The 15123-nt window shown below is 38.1% G+C and overlaps 2 protein-coding genes across 2 annotated transcripts; both read left to right on the top strand.

The window, feature by feature from the left end:
• On the top strand, positions 908–1834 carry LOC102188152 (olfactory receptor 140-like). The gene has a single exon (XM_005689344.1). The coding sequence runs from the start codon at positions 908–910 to the stop codon at positions 1832–1834; it is 927 nt and encodes a 308-aa protein (XP_005689401.1).
• On the top strand, positions 12138–14888 carry LOC102188423 (olfactory receptor 4C6-like). Its single transcript, XM_013969372.1, is given in 3 exon segments — positions 12138–12141; positions 13673–13822; positions 13948–14888. Coding segments are annotated over 3 exon segments (1095 nt in total).

Genomic DNA, 15123 nt, shown 5'->3' with positions numbered 1-15123 from the left:
TATAATCTTTCCTAGAGGCAATTAATATTTTCATACTTACCCCATAAAGTGTGTCAGAAATTATTAAAGTGGAATGCAGCTTCCTTTCAAATGTTTATTTTTGTTTTTCATAAAAAGTAATGATAAGCAGAGCTGGAGGACAAGAACACTTGAATTCTTCTGGATTTATAATCTGTGGAAGAAGGCATACTCTTACCCATGAACGACAACTCGGAAAGCATTTACTCATCATCTAACAGGTTTCAGACACTGTAGAAATCCTGCCAGGCACTGTGATAGGCACAGTTAGTAAATACACTTGAATAGCATATGTGCTCCGGTAGGTAAAATGGACAGTGTGTTACCAAAGACTTATATCCATTTCCCTAAACCGCCTGCTTGTGATAGATTTATTGATGTGTCTTTCTTTCCACAGCTAGATCTAAGAATTCAAATGTAAATTCTCACGGAAAAGAGAATAGCTCTAACCCCTGTGGGACACCTCTCAGCTTTGGAGATACATCTGAGAATTACAATTTGTAACCTCACATACACAAAGGAGGGCTTGAAATCAAGGAACACTGAGATGACATGGCAGAGTTGCAAGCAGCTGAAATCAGGAGGAGAATCTAGGTTTCATGTAGGGAACCCAGTATTTTCTCAGTAAATTACACATCACGTGTTTCCCTCCAGATGTTTTACAAGTGACAGGTGCTGGGTGTCTGAAAAGGTGGAACACATCATGAAAAAAAATAAGAATGATTTGAAACAATTACTGGGGCAAAACTGCCAAGGACTTGAGCCACAGCTATAGTGACTGCTCTGTTTTGTTCTAAGAAATTCAGACCACAAACCTTTCATGATTAACAGGTGCCACTTTTTACTCCTTTGTAGGTAATTCAGGCCCCAAGAAGGTATTACTTCCTAAATGGATGTTCTTATACCTCCTAACAATGTGACTGAATTTATTCTCTTGGGACTCACACAGAATCCACTCTTGCAGAAAATACTCTTCATTGTGTTTTTGTTTATTTTCCTAGTCACTGTTCTGGCCAACTTGCTCATTGTCATTACCATCTCCCTCAGCCCCACACTTTCTGCTCCCATGTACTTCTTTCTCACTTACTTGGCCTTCATAGATGCCTCCTACACATCCGTTACCACCCCTAAATTGATCACTGACCTGCTGTACCAGAGGAGAACCATCTCCTTGGGTGGCTGCCTGACTCAGCTCTTTCTGGAGCACTTCTTGGGAGGATCAGAAATCATACTCCTCATCGTCATGGCCTATGACCGCTATGTGGCCATCTGCAAGCCTCTGCACTACACAACCATCATGCGACAGGGGCTCTGCCAGCTCCTGGTGGTGGTAGCCTGGATCGGGGGGATTATGCATGCCACTGTGCAGATTGTTTTCATGGTCAACTTGACCTTCTGTGGTCCCAACATCTTCGATCACTTCATGTGTGACCTCTTTCCACTGTTAAAGTTTGCCTGCAGTGACACCTACAAGCTTGGTATGCTGGTGGCAGCCAACAGTGGGGCCATGTGTTTGCTCATTTTTTTCATGCTCCTCGTCTCGTACACAGTCATCCTGAACTCCCTGAAATCCTACGGCTCTGAAGGACGACACAAGGCTCTTTCTACATGTGGCTCCCATTTTACAGTAGTGGTGCTCTTTTTTGTCCCTTGTATATTCACCTACATGCGTCCTGTGGCCACCTATCCTGTGGACAAGTGGGTGGCTGTGTTCTTTGCAATCCTGACTCCCATGTTAAATCCTATCATTTATACAGTGAGAAACACAGAGGTGAAAAATGCCATGATGAATTTGATGAAGAGGAGAATAAAGTAGACTGTTCATGAAGCCAATAGTATGATGATTTATCTATGTAGAGAGGATTATATCTATTGTAAAATATGAAAAAAAAAACAATTAATAAAATTTGCAGATCATTGACATTAAAAAGGCCCCAGAAACTAAAATTTGTTGAATGCTTAATGGATAGGTACTTTGCTAGGTGCTTTTTATAACTTTTAATGTACTCTGCCAAGGCTTTAACATTCATGTGCATAGATTTAGGATGTACAATAGGAAAAACACCTATGAATGCCTAGTGAGATGATTATAGAGTATGTATTTCTACTCTACTAAATTCTTCATACAAATATTGCTTGGATGAAATTGGCTTTTCCCTAGGGCCTGCCTTGATTTCAGATCTTCTTTTATTTTTACTTAACCTGTGGTAAAGCAAATAAATCCTAGAAATTCTTAGGTATATTTATGGAGTGAAAGAATCACTGCTGATTTTTTTGGCACTATGAATTTATCAAAAGCAAAAAGAGAAACACTCACTAAAGGAGGAAGGAACAGTTCTCAATTTATCTTTAATTCTTTTTGTAGCATAAAAAATAAACCAGAAATTTGAAAATTATTCTTAATTTGGTCTTATCATCTTAAATATCCTATCACTTGCAGTTTTTATAGAATATAAACGAATTATTTTCTTTTCTTCTTAACAAGACTTGAGAAGTCTTTTGAATAAAGAAGAGTAAACATTCTTTAATCACGTCAGCAACAAGAAGAAAACATATCTAAGAGTTTTAGCTACAGCATTTGAATCTAGGTTTTCCAAATCTCAGTTCTACTTTCTTCAAATAAAACACAGTTGTCTTTGACACCCTTTAGTTCAGTTCATTTCATGCACTCAGTGGTGTCTGACTCTTTGTGACCCCATGGACTGTAGCATGTAAGTCCATCACCAACTCCTGATACATTTACGTCTATAGATAAGAAATGTATCTATAATGTTAATGATTCACTTTCTCCTTGAAGAAGATAATCAAATTTGCTGTAGCCTTGTCATATGTAGGGCAATATAAGAATACCTACGCTTGGAATTATTTCCACTAACTGAAAGAAATCAGAAGAGAAATTTTGCTCTTATGAACAAAAACATTACTGTACTAATGATAGCCTTTTATGAAAGCAAAATTTTACAAAAGTTTTCATAACACAAACTTTAGGAAAGCAGTGATACCTGTAATGCTCCTCTAGACACATGGAGAATACCAGATCATTCTAAGTTATTACCTAACACTTTATAAGTCAAAGCTTCTCTGACTATAACACTCCAAATTGTGCTTTTTCAGAAATATTCTCTCAAACTCAGTAGTCATCTCTAGCCATTTTTTCACCATAATTTGGCCATATTGTTATGCCAGAGCATCCACACTTATTCTATGGGGTAACTGTTTCACCATAATTTGACCATATCGATATGCCAGAGCATCCACACCTATTCTGTGGGGTGACTGTTTACTAGCTTATGCATGGTACCTCAGATTCATAAGAAACAGAAGGTTTTCCCACAATATCTAAGCCTGGAAGATAATGTCATCAGCACTTAATCTGTTAAAGATGATCAATTTTGAGGTTGATAATGAGAAGCACTGCAATAGAATCTACACTTAATAATATAGGGTTCATTTTGCATTATGACTGTTAGATAGGAGCTGATAGTAATTCAAGGGTAAGAATGGAAAAAGTATTAAGTAGATGGCATTTCTACTCAAAGACGAAATTATTGATTTTAAGAGGAAAATAAGACCGAAGGGGCTATACCAAAGGCTCAGTGTCAACAGCAAACTTGGAAGGTGTAAGAAAAGAAGAAAGAAATGTAAGGCAATCTCACCTCGGTGTATGGAATTTTATTGGTCTATAAATAATTCTAGGGAATTTAAAATATTTCTTTGCACTCATCATCAAAAATCTCATGAGGACAGTGCCATTTGATTATGTCTGATTCTTTAAGAAACATATAAAGACATATGTCTCTCCTAAAATCAAAGAGATAAATAATGTTTGAATCTGTTGTTAAGAATATTTTCATTTAATCTGGACTGTTAATTTAGTGAAAATATTAGGCATCAAAGGAAGGTGAGCTCATTGTTGAAGGCCAACTATGAGGCATACATTTTGATAGGGACTTCCCTGCTGGCTCAGAGAGTAAAGCATCTGCCTACAATGCGGGAGACCTGGGTTCGATCCCTGGGTTGGGAAGATCCCCTGGTGAAGGAAATGACAACCCACTCCAGTACTCTTGCCTGGAAAATCCCGTGGAGAATCTTGGTAGGCTAGAGTCCATGGGGTCTCAAAGAGCTGGACATGACTGAGCGACTTCACTTTCACTTTTATATGCTTTAACTCTCTTAATGAAGCAACATGTATTATTAGAGAGGTTGTTACTTCATTTTATAAAAAAGAAAATGTGACAATAAATTAAACAATATCAAACCTTTGAAACTCTGCTTCCTCTACTCTTTCCGCTTCACAAGATTTCTTCCTAGCTTGATGTGAACATATAAAAACACAGATCTGATCAAGTTGTGAAGATTGTCATTGAAGTATTCAGCCTTTATTTTGGGGTGGAGGAAGGGGTGGGGCATTTTCTTCCTCTCATTTCTGCATTGATCTTCACTTCCCAGGCTACTTGCATCTCTGATTCCTCTTGTATCAGAGAAAAAACAACTAATGATCTCATTTGTGCAGATATGCTACCCTTTATGCACATCTTGAAAAGTGAAGTACAATGGACTTAAGAAATAAAAATCAAATAGTTGAATTTCAAAAAAGAGTGACACTCAGATGAAAGAGATATTTGGACAAAAAATAAGCGGCTCAGTCATTGAGGAGACTGATACTTTGTTTGAGCATGAAGGTAGCACCTTGAGCAACTACATAGGTACCGTTTCCTCAGGGCTTTTCACATTGTTATCACATAGTGTTAACAAATACTACTGGAAAAATGCCTCCATGGGAAATTCAGCTTAGGAAATTTTGACATATTTAATTTGGCCAAATAATACTGTCTAGTGCCTACAATATGTGAGAGAGTTATAGGAACTGGGTATACAACTTTTACAAATAAGAGTTGTGTTTGTGTGAAAGTTAATTTCCAGTAGGGAGTAGATGCATAATAAACAAATAAATAAATGAAAAACATAATTTTGTTAGCAATGGGTCTGATGAAAATCATTTTATACGAGGGTGTTGCAGAACGGAAGAATTGGATAGAGATTTGTGTAGTTTTTAAATCCAGCTAGAATTGTAGTTAGGGCAAAGTTTAAATAATCGCATTATTCTTCTCACCCTTTTAAAAAATAAGTAGGTTTCTCTGATACATACACTTGAAATGAAGAAAATATCTCTTCAAAGCATGTAGTAATGTTTTCTTGGAGGATGAAATTGTCAAAGTTTTTATATATAAAGCACGGATATACATAAAACAGATATGTGAGCAGTATATGTGTGTTTATAATATTTTAAGGGGAGTGATTAAGGAAATAATATTACAGTGTGCCTTTAGAGAACACTATTCTCCAGTACTTTGCCCACCTCATGTGAAGAGTTGACTCATTGGAAAAGACTCTGATGCTGGGAGGGATTGGGGGCAGGAGGAGAAGGGGACGACAGAAGATGAAATGACTGGATGCCATCACCAACTAGATGGACATGAGTTTGAGTGAACTCTGGGGGTTGGTGATGGACAGTGAAGCCTGATGTGCTGCAATTCATGGGGTCACAAAGAGTCAGACACAACTGAGCGACTGAACTGAACTGAACTGATTGATAAAAGAAAGAAGATTAACGAATACAGCCATAGCTTATATCTGAATGGTTAGTCAAGATAACTACTCATGGTGCAACTAAGAAACGTCTTCCAAGCACAGAGGTTGGCCCATCACCTGTACGGATCATATTCAGTAAAACTGAGAGGCTCTTCCTTTTCAGCAGGCTTCTCAGAGTATGTTGTCAAATATATTAACGAACCAGTTGTATTCTGTGAAGTATATAAGATATTGCTATTTTTAACTATCGAAGGTTGAAAATAAGGAAGGCTATAACCCCAAAATTTGGAAAAAGCAAGAGAGTTCCAGAAAAACATCTATTTTTGTTTTATTGACTATGCCAAAGCCTTTGACTGTGTGGGTCACAATAAACTGTGGAAAATTCTGAGAGAGATAGGAATACCAGACCACCTGACCTGCCTCTTGAGAAATCTGTATGCAGGTCAGGAAGCAACAGTTAGAACTGGACATAAAACAACAGACTGGTTCCAAATAGGAAAAGGAGTACGTCAAGGCTGTATATTGTCACTCTGCTTATTTCACTTCTATGCAGAGTACATCATGAGAAATGCTGGACTGGAAGAAACACAAGCTGGAATCAAGATTGCCTGGAGACGTATCAATAACCTCAGATATGCAGATGACACCACCATTATGGCAGAAAGTGAAGAGGAACTAAAAAGCCTCTTGATGAAAGTGAAAGAGGAGAGCGAAAAAGTTGGCTTAAATCTCAACATTCAGAAAACAAAGATCATGGCATCCGGTCCCATCACTTCATGGGAAATAGGTGGGGAAACAGTGGAAACAGTGTCAGACTTTATTTGGGGGGACTCCAAAATCACTGCAGATGGTGATTGCAGCCATGAAATTAAAAGACTAAGTTATGATCAACCTAGATAGCATATTCAAAAGCAGAGACATTACTTTGCCAACTAAGGTCCATCTAGTCAAGGCTATGGTTTTTCCAGTAGTCATGTATGAATGTGAGAGTTGGACTGTGAAGAAGGCTGAGCGCTGAAGAATTGATGCTTTGGAACCGTGGTGTTGGAGAAGACTCTTGAGAGTGTCTTGGACTGCAAGGAGAAACCACCAGTCCATTCTGAAGGAGATCAGCCCTGGGATTTCTTTGGAAGGAATGATGTTAAAGCTGAAACTCCAGTACTTTGGCCACCTCATGCGAAGAGTTGACTCACTGGAAAAGACTTTGATGTTGGGAGGTATTGGGGGCATGAGGAGAAGGGGACGACAGAGGATGAGATGGCTGGATGGCATCACGGACTCGAGGTACATAAGTCTGAGTGAACTCCAGGAGTTGGTGATGGACAGGGAGGCCTGGTGTGCTGCGATTCGTGGGGTTGCAAAGAGTCGGACACGACTGAGCGACTGAACTGAACTGATGACCCCAAATATTTCTAAATTCAAAGGATGTCAACTGAGAATCCTGTTACGAAGTGAAAGTTTAGTCCTTATTTTTTCTGGCTTAGAAACATTTTAGAATCCATTATAATGACAACTCTCCTGAAGTTAGATGTGATATTATTTTAACAACAGTCTTGCAAGATGTAGAGAACATCAGGTTAGATGATACAAGATTTCAGTCTTAATACTACCTAGGTGGCCAAAAGTAAGTCCTATTGACTTTTCTTCATCTGTATTATCAGGCAGGCAAATTATTGTGTGGGCATTCTTCTATTGAAGAACAGAGTTTAGTTGTTCAAAAATTACTGGATGGTTAATATTGTGATATGGCTTTGTGTTTGTGGAGTATCAGCTTGGCCTGGCTCCAGTGAACCTCTGCCCCTGGGAAAAGCAGATCATTGCAGGGGTAGATGGGAATTGACTAGTATGGTGATTAGTGCCTCAGTCAGCAGAGGCACAGCTTCAAAGGGGTGCAGTTGAAATGATGCAAGTTTGGACTTGAAAATGACTATTTGCCCTCTTTGAGCCCAGGTTCTGTTAACCAAAGGAGAACATCTCAATAATGACGTGTCTGCTAAGGTGTGTATTACAAACTGTTTTCAAATTAAACTCAAATATAGCTAAATGGTAGGCACAGTTCCATGAACAATTCTATAAACAGCTTAGCTGGCTGCCTTATTTGGCAACCTTTCCTATTTGGATGAAGTCTGAATTACTTTGCCTCATGCAAGTGGTTTCTTATGTAAATCTCTGGACACTTAGATCATGTGTTTAAAATCTTTCTTTAAAATCATTAGAAATTCTGGTCCTATCAAAATAACTCTCTATTAAGTGATTGGATGTTTTGCTCCCAATGTGGTCCTGACTTATTTGCCTCTGTGCTTGGATTTGCTAAGTTGTAACTCTAATGTGTCATGACTCCAAGCTCCTTTTTTAGAGGAAAGTTCTCATAACTACATCCTGGATGGAGCCAGATCTTTGGTTACCCTGACATGGTTCTAAAAAATTTACTTCCACAATATCTGCCTTCTATTTACTGGGACCATCAGGTAACTGGGCTTTTGAGGTCACAGAGATGACATGAGACTGAGTTTTGGAGGTGATTTTAACAAATATTTGAGTATTTAAGACAGTTACAGCCTTATTAATTTGAACTATTATTTTAAAATCTTTGAATAATTGAATTACCTATATGCACACACAATTATATTTAAAATCTGTCAGTAGTTCAGTTGGTTTGTCTGTATAAACAAATTGTAGCCTCAGGATGAAGAGCTTTGAGCTATCAACAATTTAATTTACTTTAATCTCTTTGGCAATTTATCAAAATATAAGTGTCTCCCTTTGGTCTCTGTCCAGATTATGAGATTATCAAATAAAATAATGTATTTATGTTTCAGAGATTGTTTTATTTTTTAATTTATTTTTTAAATTTTTTTGACATGAATCCACCACAGGTGTACATGAGTTCCCAACCCTGAACCCCCCTCCCACCACCCTACCCATATCATCTCTCTGGGTCATCCCAGTGCACCAGCCCCAAGCATCCTGTATCCTGTATCGAACCTAGACTAGTGATTCATTTCTTACATGATAGTATACATGTTACAATGCTATTCTCCCAAATCATCCCACCCTCTCCCTCTCCCTCTCCCACAGAGTCCAAAAGTCTGTTCTTTACATCTGTGTCTCTTTTGCTGTCTCACATACAGGGTTATCATTATCATCTTTCTAAATTCTATATATATGTGTTAGTATACTGTATTGGTGTTTTTCTTTCTGGCTTACTTCACTCTGTATAATCAGCTCCAGTTTCATCCACCTCATTAGAACGGATTCAAATATATTCTTTTTAATGGCTGAGTAATACACCATTGTGTATATGTATCACTGCTTTCTTATCCATTCATTTGCTGACGGATATCTAGGTTGCTTCCATGTCCTGGCTATTATAAATGGTGATGCGATGAACATTGGGGTACACGTGTCTCTTTCAATTCTGGTTTCCTCAGTGTGTATGCCCAGCAGTGGGATTGCTGGGTCATAAGGCAGTTCTATTTGCAATTTTTTAAGGAATCTCCACACTGTTCTCCATAGTGGCTGTACTAGTTTGCTTTCCCACCAACAGTGTAGGAGGGTTCCCTTTTCTCCACACCCTCTCCAGCATTTATTGCTTGTAGACTTTTGGGTCACAGCCATTCTGACTGGTGTGAAATGGTACTTCATTGTGGTCTTGATTTGCATTTCTCTGATAATGAGTGATGTTGAGCATCTTTTCATGTGTTTGTTAGCCATCCATATGTCTTCTTTGGAGAAATGTCTATTTAGTTCTTTAGCCCATTTTTTGATTGGGTCTTTTATTTTTCTGGAGCTGAGCTGCATAAGTTGCTTGTATATTTTTGAGATTAGTTGTTTGTCAGTTGCTTCATTTGCTATTGTTTTCTCCCATTCAGACGGCTGTCTTTTCACCTTGCTTATAGTTTCCTTTGTTGTTCAAAAGCTTTTAATTTTAATTAGATGCCATTTGTTTATTTTTGCTTCTATTTCCAGAATTCTGGGATGTGGATCATAGAGGATCCTGCTGTGATTTATGTCGGAGAGTGTTTTGACTATGTTCTCCTCTAGGAGTTTTATAGTTTCTGGTCTTACGTTTAGATCTTTAATCCATTTTGAGTTTATTTTGGTGTATGGTGTTAGAAAGTGTTCTAGTTTCATTCTTTTACAAGTGGTTGACCAGTTTTCCCAGTACCACTTGTTAAAGAGGTCGTGTTTACTCCATTGTATATTCTTGCCTCCTTTGTCGAAGATAAGGTGTCCATAGGTGTGTGGATTTATCTCTGGGCTTTCTCTTTTGTTCCATTGATCTATATTTCTGTCTTTGTGCCAGTACCATACTGTCTTGATGACTGTGGTTTTGTAGTACAGCCTGAAGTCAGGCAGGTTGATTCCTCCAGAGATTTGTTTAAGAAAAGAGAGGAACAGGAGTAGCTGATATATGTAGGATACTCTAAGATAGATTTTGTGTTTCTCTTCTTTCATGCAATTTTCTCTGTGTGTGTGTGTGTGTGTGTGTGTGTGTGTATATGCATATACATATATACTTGGATATATTCTTTTTTCTTCTTGTACCATTTCCTTTAACTTAATTTTTACACTAATCATCTCTGAGAAAGACTTTTTATCATGATTTTTCCTCTCTATTTGAATGGATTAATGATTCCATTTTTACAGTGATACTAAAGCGTTGACTTTAGAAATATATCTATCCATGTAAAAATACATTCCTTTGTGAGCAGCTCTGCCTACAGGGATGGTGTTGGCTTTGGTGCTGAGGGTGATGTATTATTATGAGATTGGTACATTTGTTAAGATTATATATGTCTATTTAGACATTAAATTGCATGCAATTTAAATTTATCTGGAGGCCAATAATATATTTATTCTTTATGTCATTAGCGAAATTCTATGAATGAATACAAATTAAAATGAGGTGTGTTTTCACCTAATTTATTTTAAATATATTCATTTAATAATGATAATATTTAGAATTGGAAACCCTGTGGGGAAAATTACTGTTTAATAGTTTGTAATATATGATTTATGACAATAAAAGGTGCTTCAAATCTTTGAAAGAGGAATGTTACAGAGTCTATCAAATTTAAGCATAAGCACATTTTTGATGTGGTGATGATATAGACTTCTTCAACAGAAATATTCAAACTACTAAGTAAATATTTCTGTAAGGGATGTTCCTTATGGCCCTGTATGGGAGGCAAAATATTAGAAATATAATTCCAAGCAAAACTGGACTGGTTAAAAGAGCTATGTTGCAACCATAAAATGGAATAATGTTTGTATGTGTGTCTAAGTTTCTCAGTCATGTTCGACTCTTTGTGACCCCACAGACTGTAGCCTACCAAGTTCCTCTGTCCATGGGATTTCCCAGGCAAGAATACTGGTTTGGGTAACTATTCCCTTCTCCGGGAGATCTTCCCAGTGCAGAAATCAAACTAGGGTCCCCCACACTGCAGGCAGATTCTTAACTCTCTGAGCCACTAGGGAAGCCCCAAATAGAATAATATGTAGCAATTAAAATGAAGGAGAATTCATAAATACTGACAAATAATGTTCATGCAAATTTTAATAGAATTTCATGTATATTATTGCATTGTGTATACTTTTATCTGGAGTAAACACACTAAAAAATGTGCATTTACCTACACACAAATGAACATCTGAAGAGCGTGCACTAGACTGGTGATTGAGTGTCCATGAGTGATTACAGTTGGGAGAGGTCCTTTGACCGCAAAGTTTTTATCACTCTATCTGTATGTACTATTTTCCAATGGTGTAACTTACATAAATAAAAGCCTTTTATTTAAGTTATTATTCTTTTTTTTCAGAACTATGTTTTAGAAAAGAGTTTTGGCATATTTTTCCTTTCAGATCAATTCAAAACCTTACATTCTACCAAAGTGTTGAGGAGTCATTAAGTCAATATCCTGCCAGTAAATGGAACATTTATCAGATGCATATGTAAACACATGATCCAAAGGAGGGGAAGTTTTTAGAAATTGTGTATTGTCAGTGGCATTCTCCTCATGCTGGGAAAACAAATGAGAATGATGATCTAACCCCTTTACATTCATAAAACCATTCAAACTTTAAAACAACCTTTTCAGATGGTAATGTTACTTTCCCATTTTATAGAGAATGAAACTGAGGCACAGAGAGGTTGTCTGACATATTGCAGATACTTAGAAGAAAGAATCAACTGAAATGGGAAAAATGAAGTATTTACATAGATTTCTTTAAGATGAAAGTTGAAAGTGTTACTCGCTCAGTCGTGTCCAACTCTTTGCGACCCCATGGACTGTAGCCTGCTAAGCTCCTCTGCCCTTGGAATTCTCCAGGCAAGAATACCGGAGCGGGTTGCCATTTCCTTCTCCGGGGCATCTTCCTGACCCAGGGATTGAACCCAGGTCTCTCACATTGCAGACAGATTCTTTACTGTCTGAGTCACCACTAAAGCTTTTACTTAATATTCACAGTTGAACTCCAGTCTGGATATATATCTCTACCTAAAACACCACCAACCTGAGATTAGCATGGGTATGTGTGACTAACTTTCATGAGACACACAACATATACCAGGACATTGTTATATTAAAAAAAATATTTAAGCTATAGTTTAAGTTCACATTTTTATTGCATTTTAATGACTATAAGGTTTAATATTAACATTTAAACTATAATCCCAGGAAATTAATTTGTTTCATATAACAACCCTGAGAAAAACAATTGATATATGGTTAGTTATTGATACATCCCTGGAAGGTCCATAATGAAACCTAGCTTTTCTGACCTCAAAATCCATATAATTTGATTCTACACACCATGTATTCATGCTTCTTTCTCTGTGCCTTGACCACGTCATTGCCCTTGTTCATTCTCTATATTATAACTTTATAAATTTAGAATTGTCTAAATTCTTGTGTCAAAGACTAGCTTATATTATCTTTTCTGAAGTCTGCATATCATACTGATATTTTCTCTTCTGAAAGTTATTTTGCACATGCATTGCTTCAGGAGAGCTCGTTCTCTCTCCCTTTTCTGGAGAAGGTGCTGAATTGTATTCCTTGCACTATCAGACATGTTATTAAGTGAGAAATATATGCAGTGTAGGTTTTATGTAAACATCTTATGAGCAATGGTATTTCACAGGCACACTGGAAAGAAATAGACGTTATTACAAAGAAAGTCTCATGGCAGTGACTGACACTGAACTTGGAATTCTAAGGAATGGAGAAGCTCTTGATTTTGGCTAATGAATGTTTGGGAATAAAACAAGCAAAGACAAAAGAAAGTTACTGGGATTCTTCAACCTGACTGTCGGGGGAATAGCGACCAGGCTCTGAGAGCAGCACTCTCTCATTTCTGGAAGCAAGGTCTCGAACCTGTTTGCCTGGGCCCCACGGTTCAATGCAGTTCCCTTTGGATGGATTCAGTTCTATGAATGTCATTAAATTTAATTAAACTACTTTGCACACAGCACAGCATTTGATATTTGGTGGAACATGACTTACCTTACCTGGAAGTTTTTCAGCTAACACATTGTAGGTGCTCAGTAAGTATACAGAATAAATGAATGACAATTTATAGGAAACTTTCTAAATTATTGGCTATTAGGTGTGTCTAGTGATAACATAAGTTCAGATTCCTAATGTGAGATTTCTAAAAGGCATAGGCTGAGAGAAGGCCTTGTGGGTAAGTGGTTCATTTTGGAAAACAGAATGAAGGTTGTAAATGGGGGTGAGCAAGACAAGGAATGAATGTAAGTGAATCCATTGATCCCCTGGCTCCTATCAACTGATGATCTAGGTTTTCCTTATAAAATAATATACAAATAAAGCGCTTTCCTGGTGGCTCAGATGGTAAAGAATCTGCCTGCAATGCAGGAGACCTGAGTTGTATCCTTGGCTCTGGAAGATCCCCTGGAGAAGGGAATGGCTACCCACTCTAGTATTATGGCCTGGAGATTTCCATGGACAGAGGAGCCTGGTGGGCTGCTGTCTGTGCAGTTGCAAAGAGTCTTCCTTAAGATATGATAATTCCTTAAAACACCATGTGATTGATGAAACAGAATCTTTTAAGTGTCTCAACCAGCAAGTGTCAGGAAGGAAAGCAGGAGATACACTGGTGAGAGGTGTTGTAGAGAGAATCACAAGGATCAAGCTGTTATCAGGATACAATTATTATCAGCTGGTTGTTGTACAGATGGCTGGAGAAAAAGGTAGGCCAGGAGGGTGTAACAATGCAAATAATGTCCAACACATTCAATGATTACTAACTACAAATAATATTATTTTCTAGACTTTTCAGATTAGAAAGAAGCTTACATCAGCCCATAGTAAATAGGGAATCCCAACAATGTGACAGAATTCATCCTTTTGGGCATGATGAAGAATCCAGAGCTGCAGAAAATCCTCTCTGCTGTGTTTCTAATCAAGTATGTGTTCACCATTTTGGGAAACTTCCTCATTGTGGTAACTATGGTCACAAGTCAGAGTCTGAGATCACTCATGTACTTTTTCCCTACCTTTTTACCCTTTGTGGATGACACCTACTCTTTTGCCATTGCCCCCAAGATGATTGTGGACTCCCTTTCTAAGAGTGACTCCCTCTCTGCCATCTCCCTGGAAGGCTGCATGGTCCAGCTCTTCGCTGACCACTTCTTTGGTGGAGTGGGCATCAGCCTTCTCACGGTGATGGCCTATGACTGCTCAGTCACCATCTGTAAGTCTCTTCACTACATGACCATCATGGGGCCTCAGATGTGCTGCCTTTTGCTGGGAGTGGCTTGGCTGGGGGTGGGGCGGTGCATACATGCAACAATATAACTTCTCTTTATGTATCAAGTACCCTTCTGTGGCCCTAACATCATTGATCATTTTACGTGTGATTTGTTCCCACTGTTGGAACTGGCCTGCATGGACACCGGCACCCTGGGCCTCTTACTCATCCTCAACAATGGGGTGATGTGTGTCACCATCTTCCTGATTCTCGTCACCTCCTACGTGGTCATTCTCTGCTCTGTGAAGTCCTTCAGCTCCAAAGGGTGGGATAAAGCCCTCTCCACCTGTGGCTCCCACCTCATGGTGGTCATTATGTTCTTTGTGCCTTGTATGTTTTTGAATTTGAGGCCTGTGGCCACCTACCCCATAGACAAGGTGATGGCTGTGTCTTTTACCATCATTTCTCCCATGTTAAATCCCCTTATCTACACCTTGAGGAACACAGAGGTAAAAAATGCCATGAGGAAATTGTGGATGAAACAAGGGGCTTTGTGTGGTCATTAGCTTACATGCTAAGAGCAATTCTTTCCTGAAGTACAGTGAGATCTTACCTCCCATTCATTATAACCCACTTGGGACACAACAAATAATGCAAATCTGTTTAAGAATGCAAATCAATTTAAGGTAATAAAGTTAGGTATTGTCTACGTCTCAAGTACATTTTACATTTCAACCCTTTTCTTAAAGCTCTCTGTCTCTCTCTTCCTTTTTAACCTGTCTTTTGCATAATTCAAGTCTT

Source organism: Capra hircus, chromosome 15 (genome assembly GCF_001704415.2).
Source record: "Capra hircus breed San Clemente chromosome 15, ASM170441v1, whole genome shotgun sequence".
In the NCBI taxonomy this organism is placed as follows: Eukaryota; Metazoa; Chordata; class Mammalia; order Artiodactyla; family Bovidae; genus Capra; species Capra hircus.
This window is presented reverse-complemented; position numbering and strand designations above follow the sequence as displayed.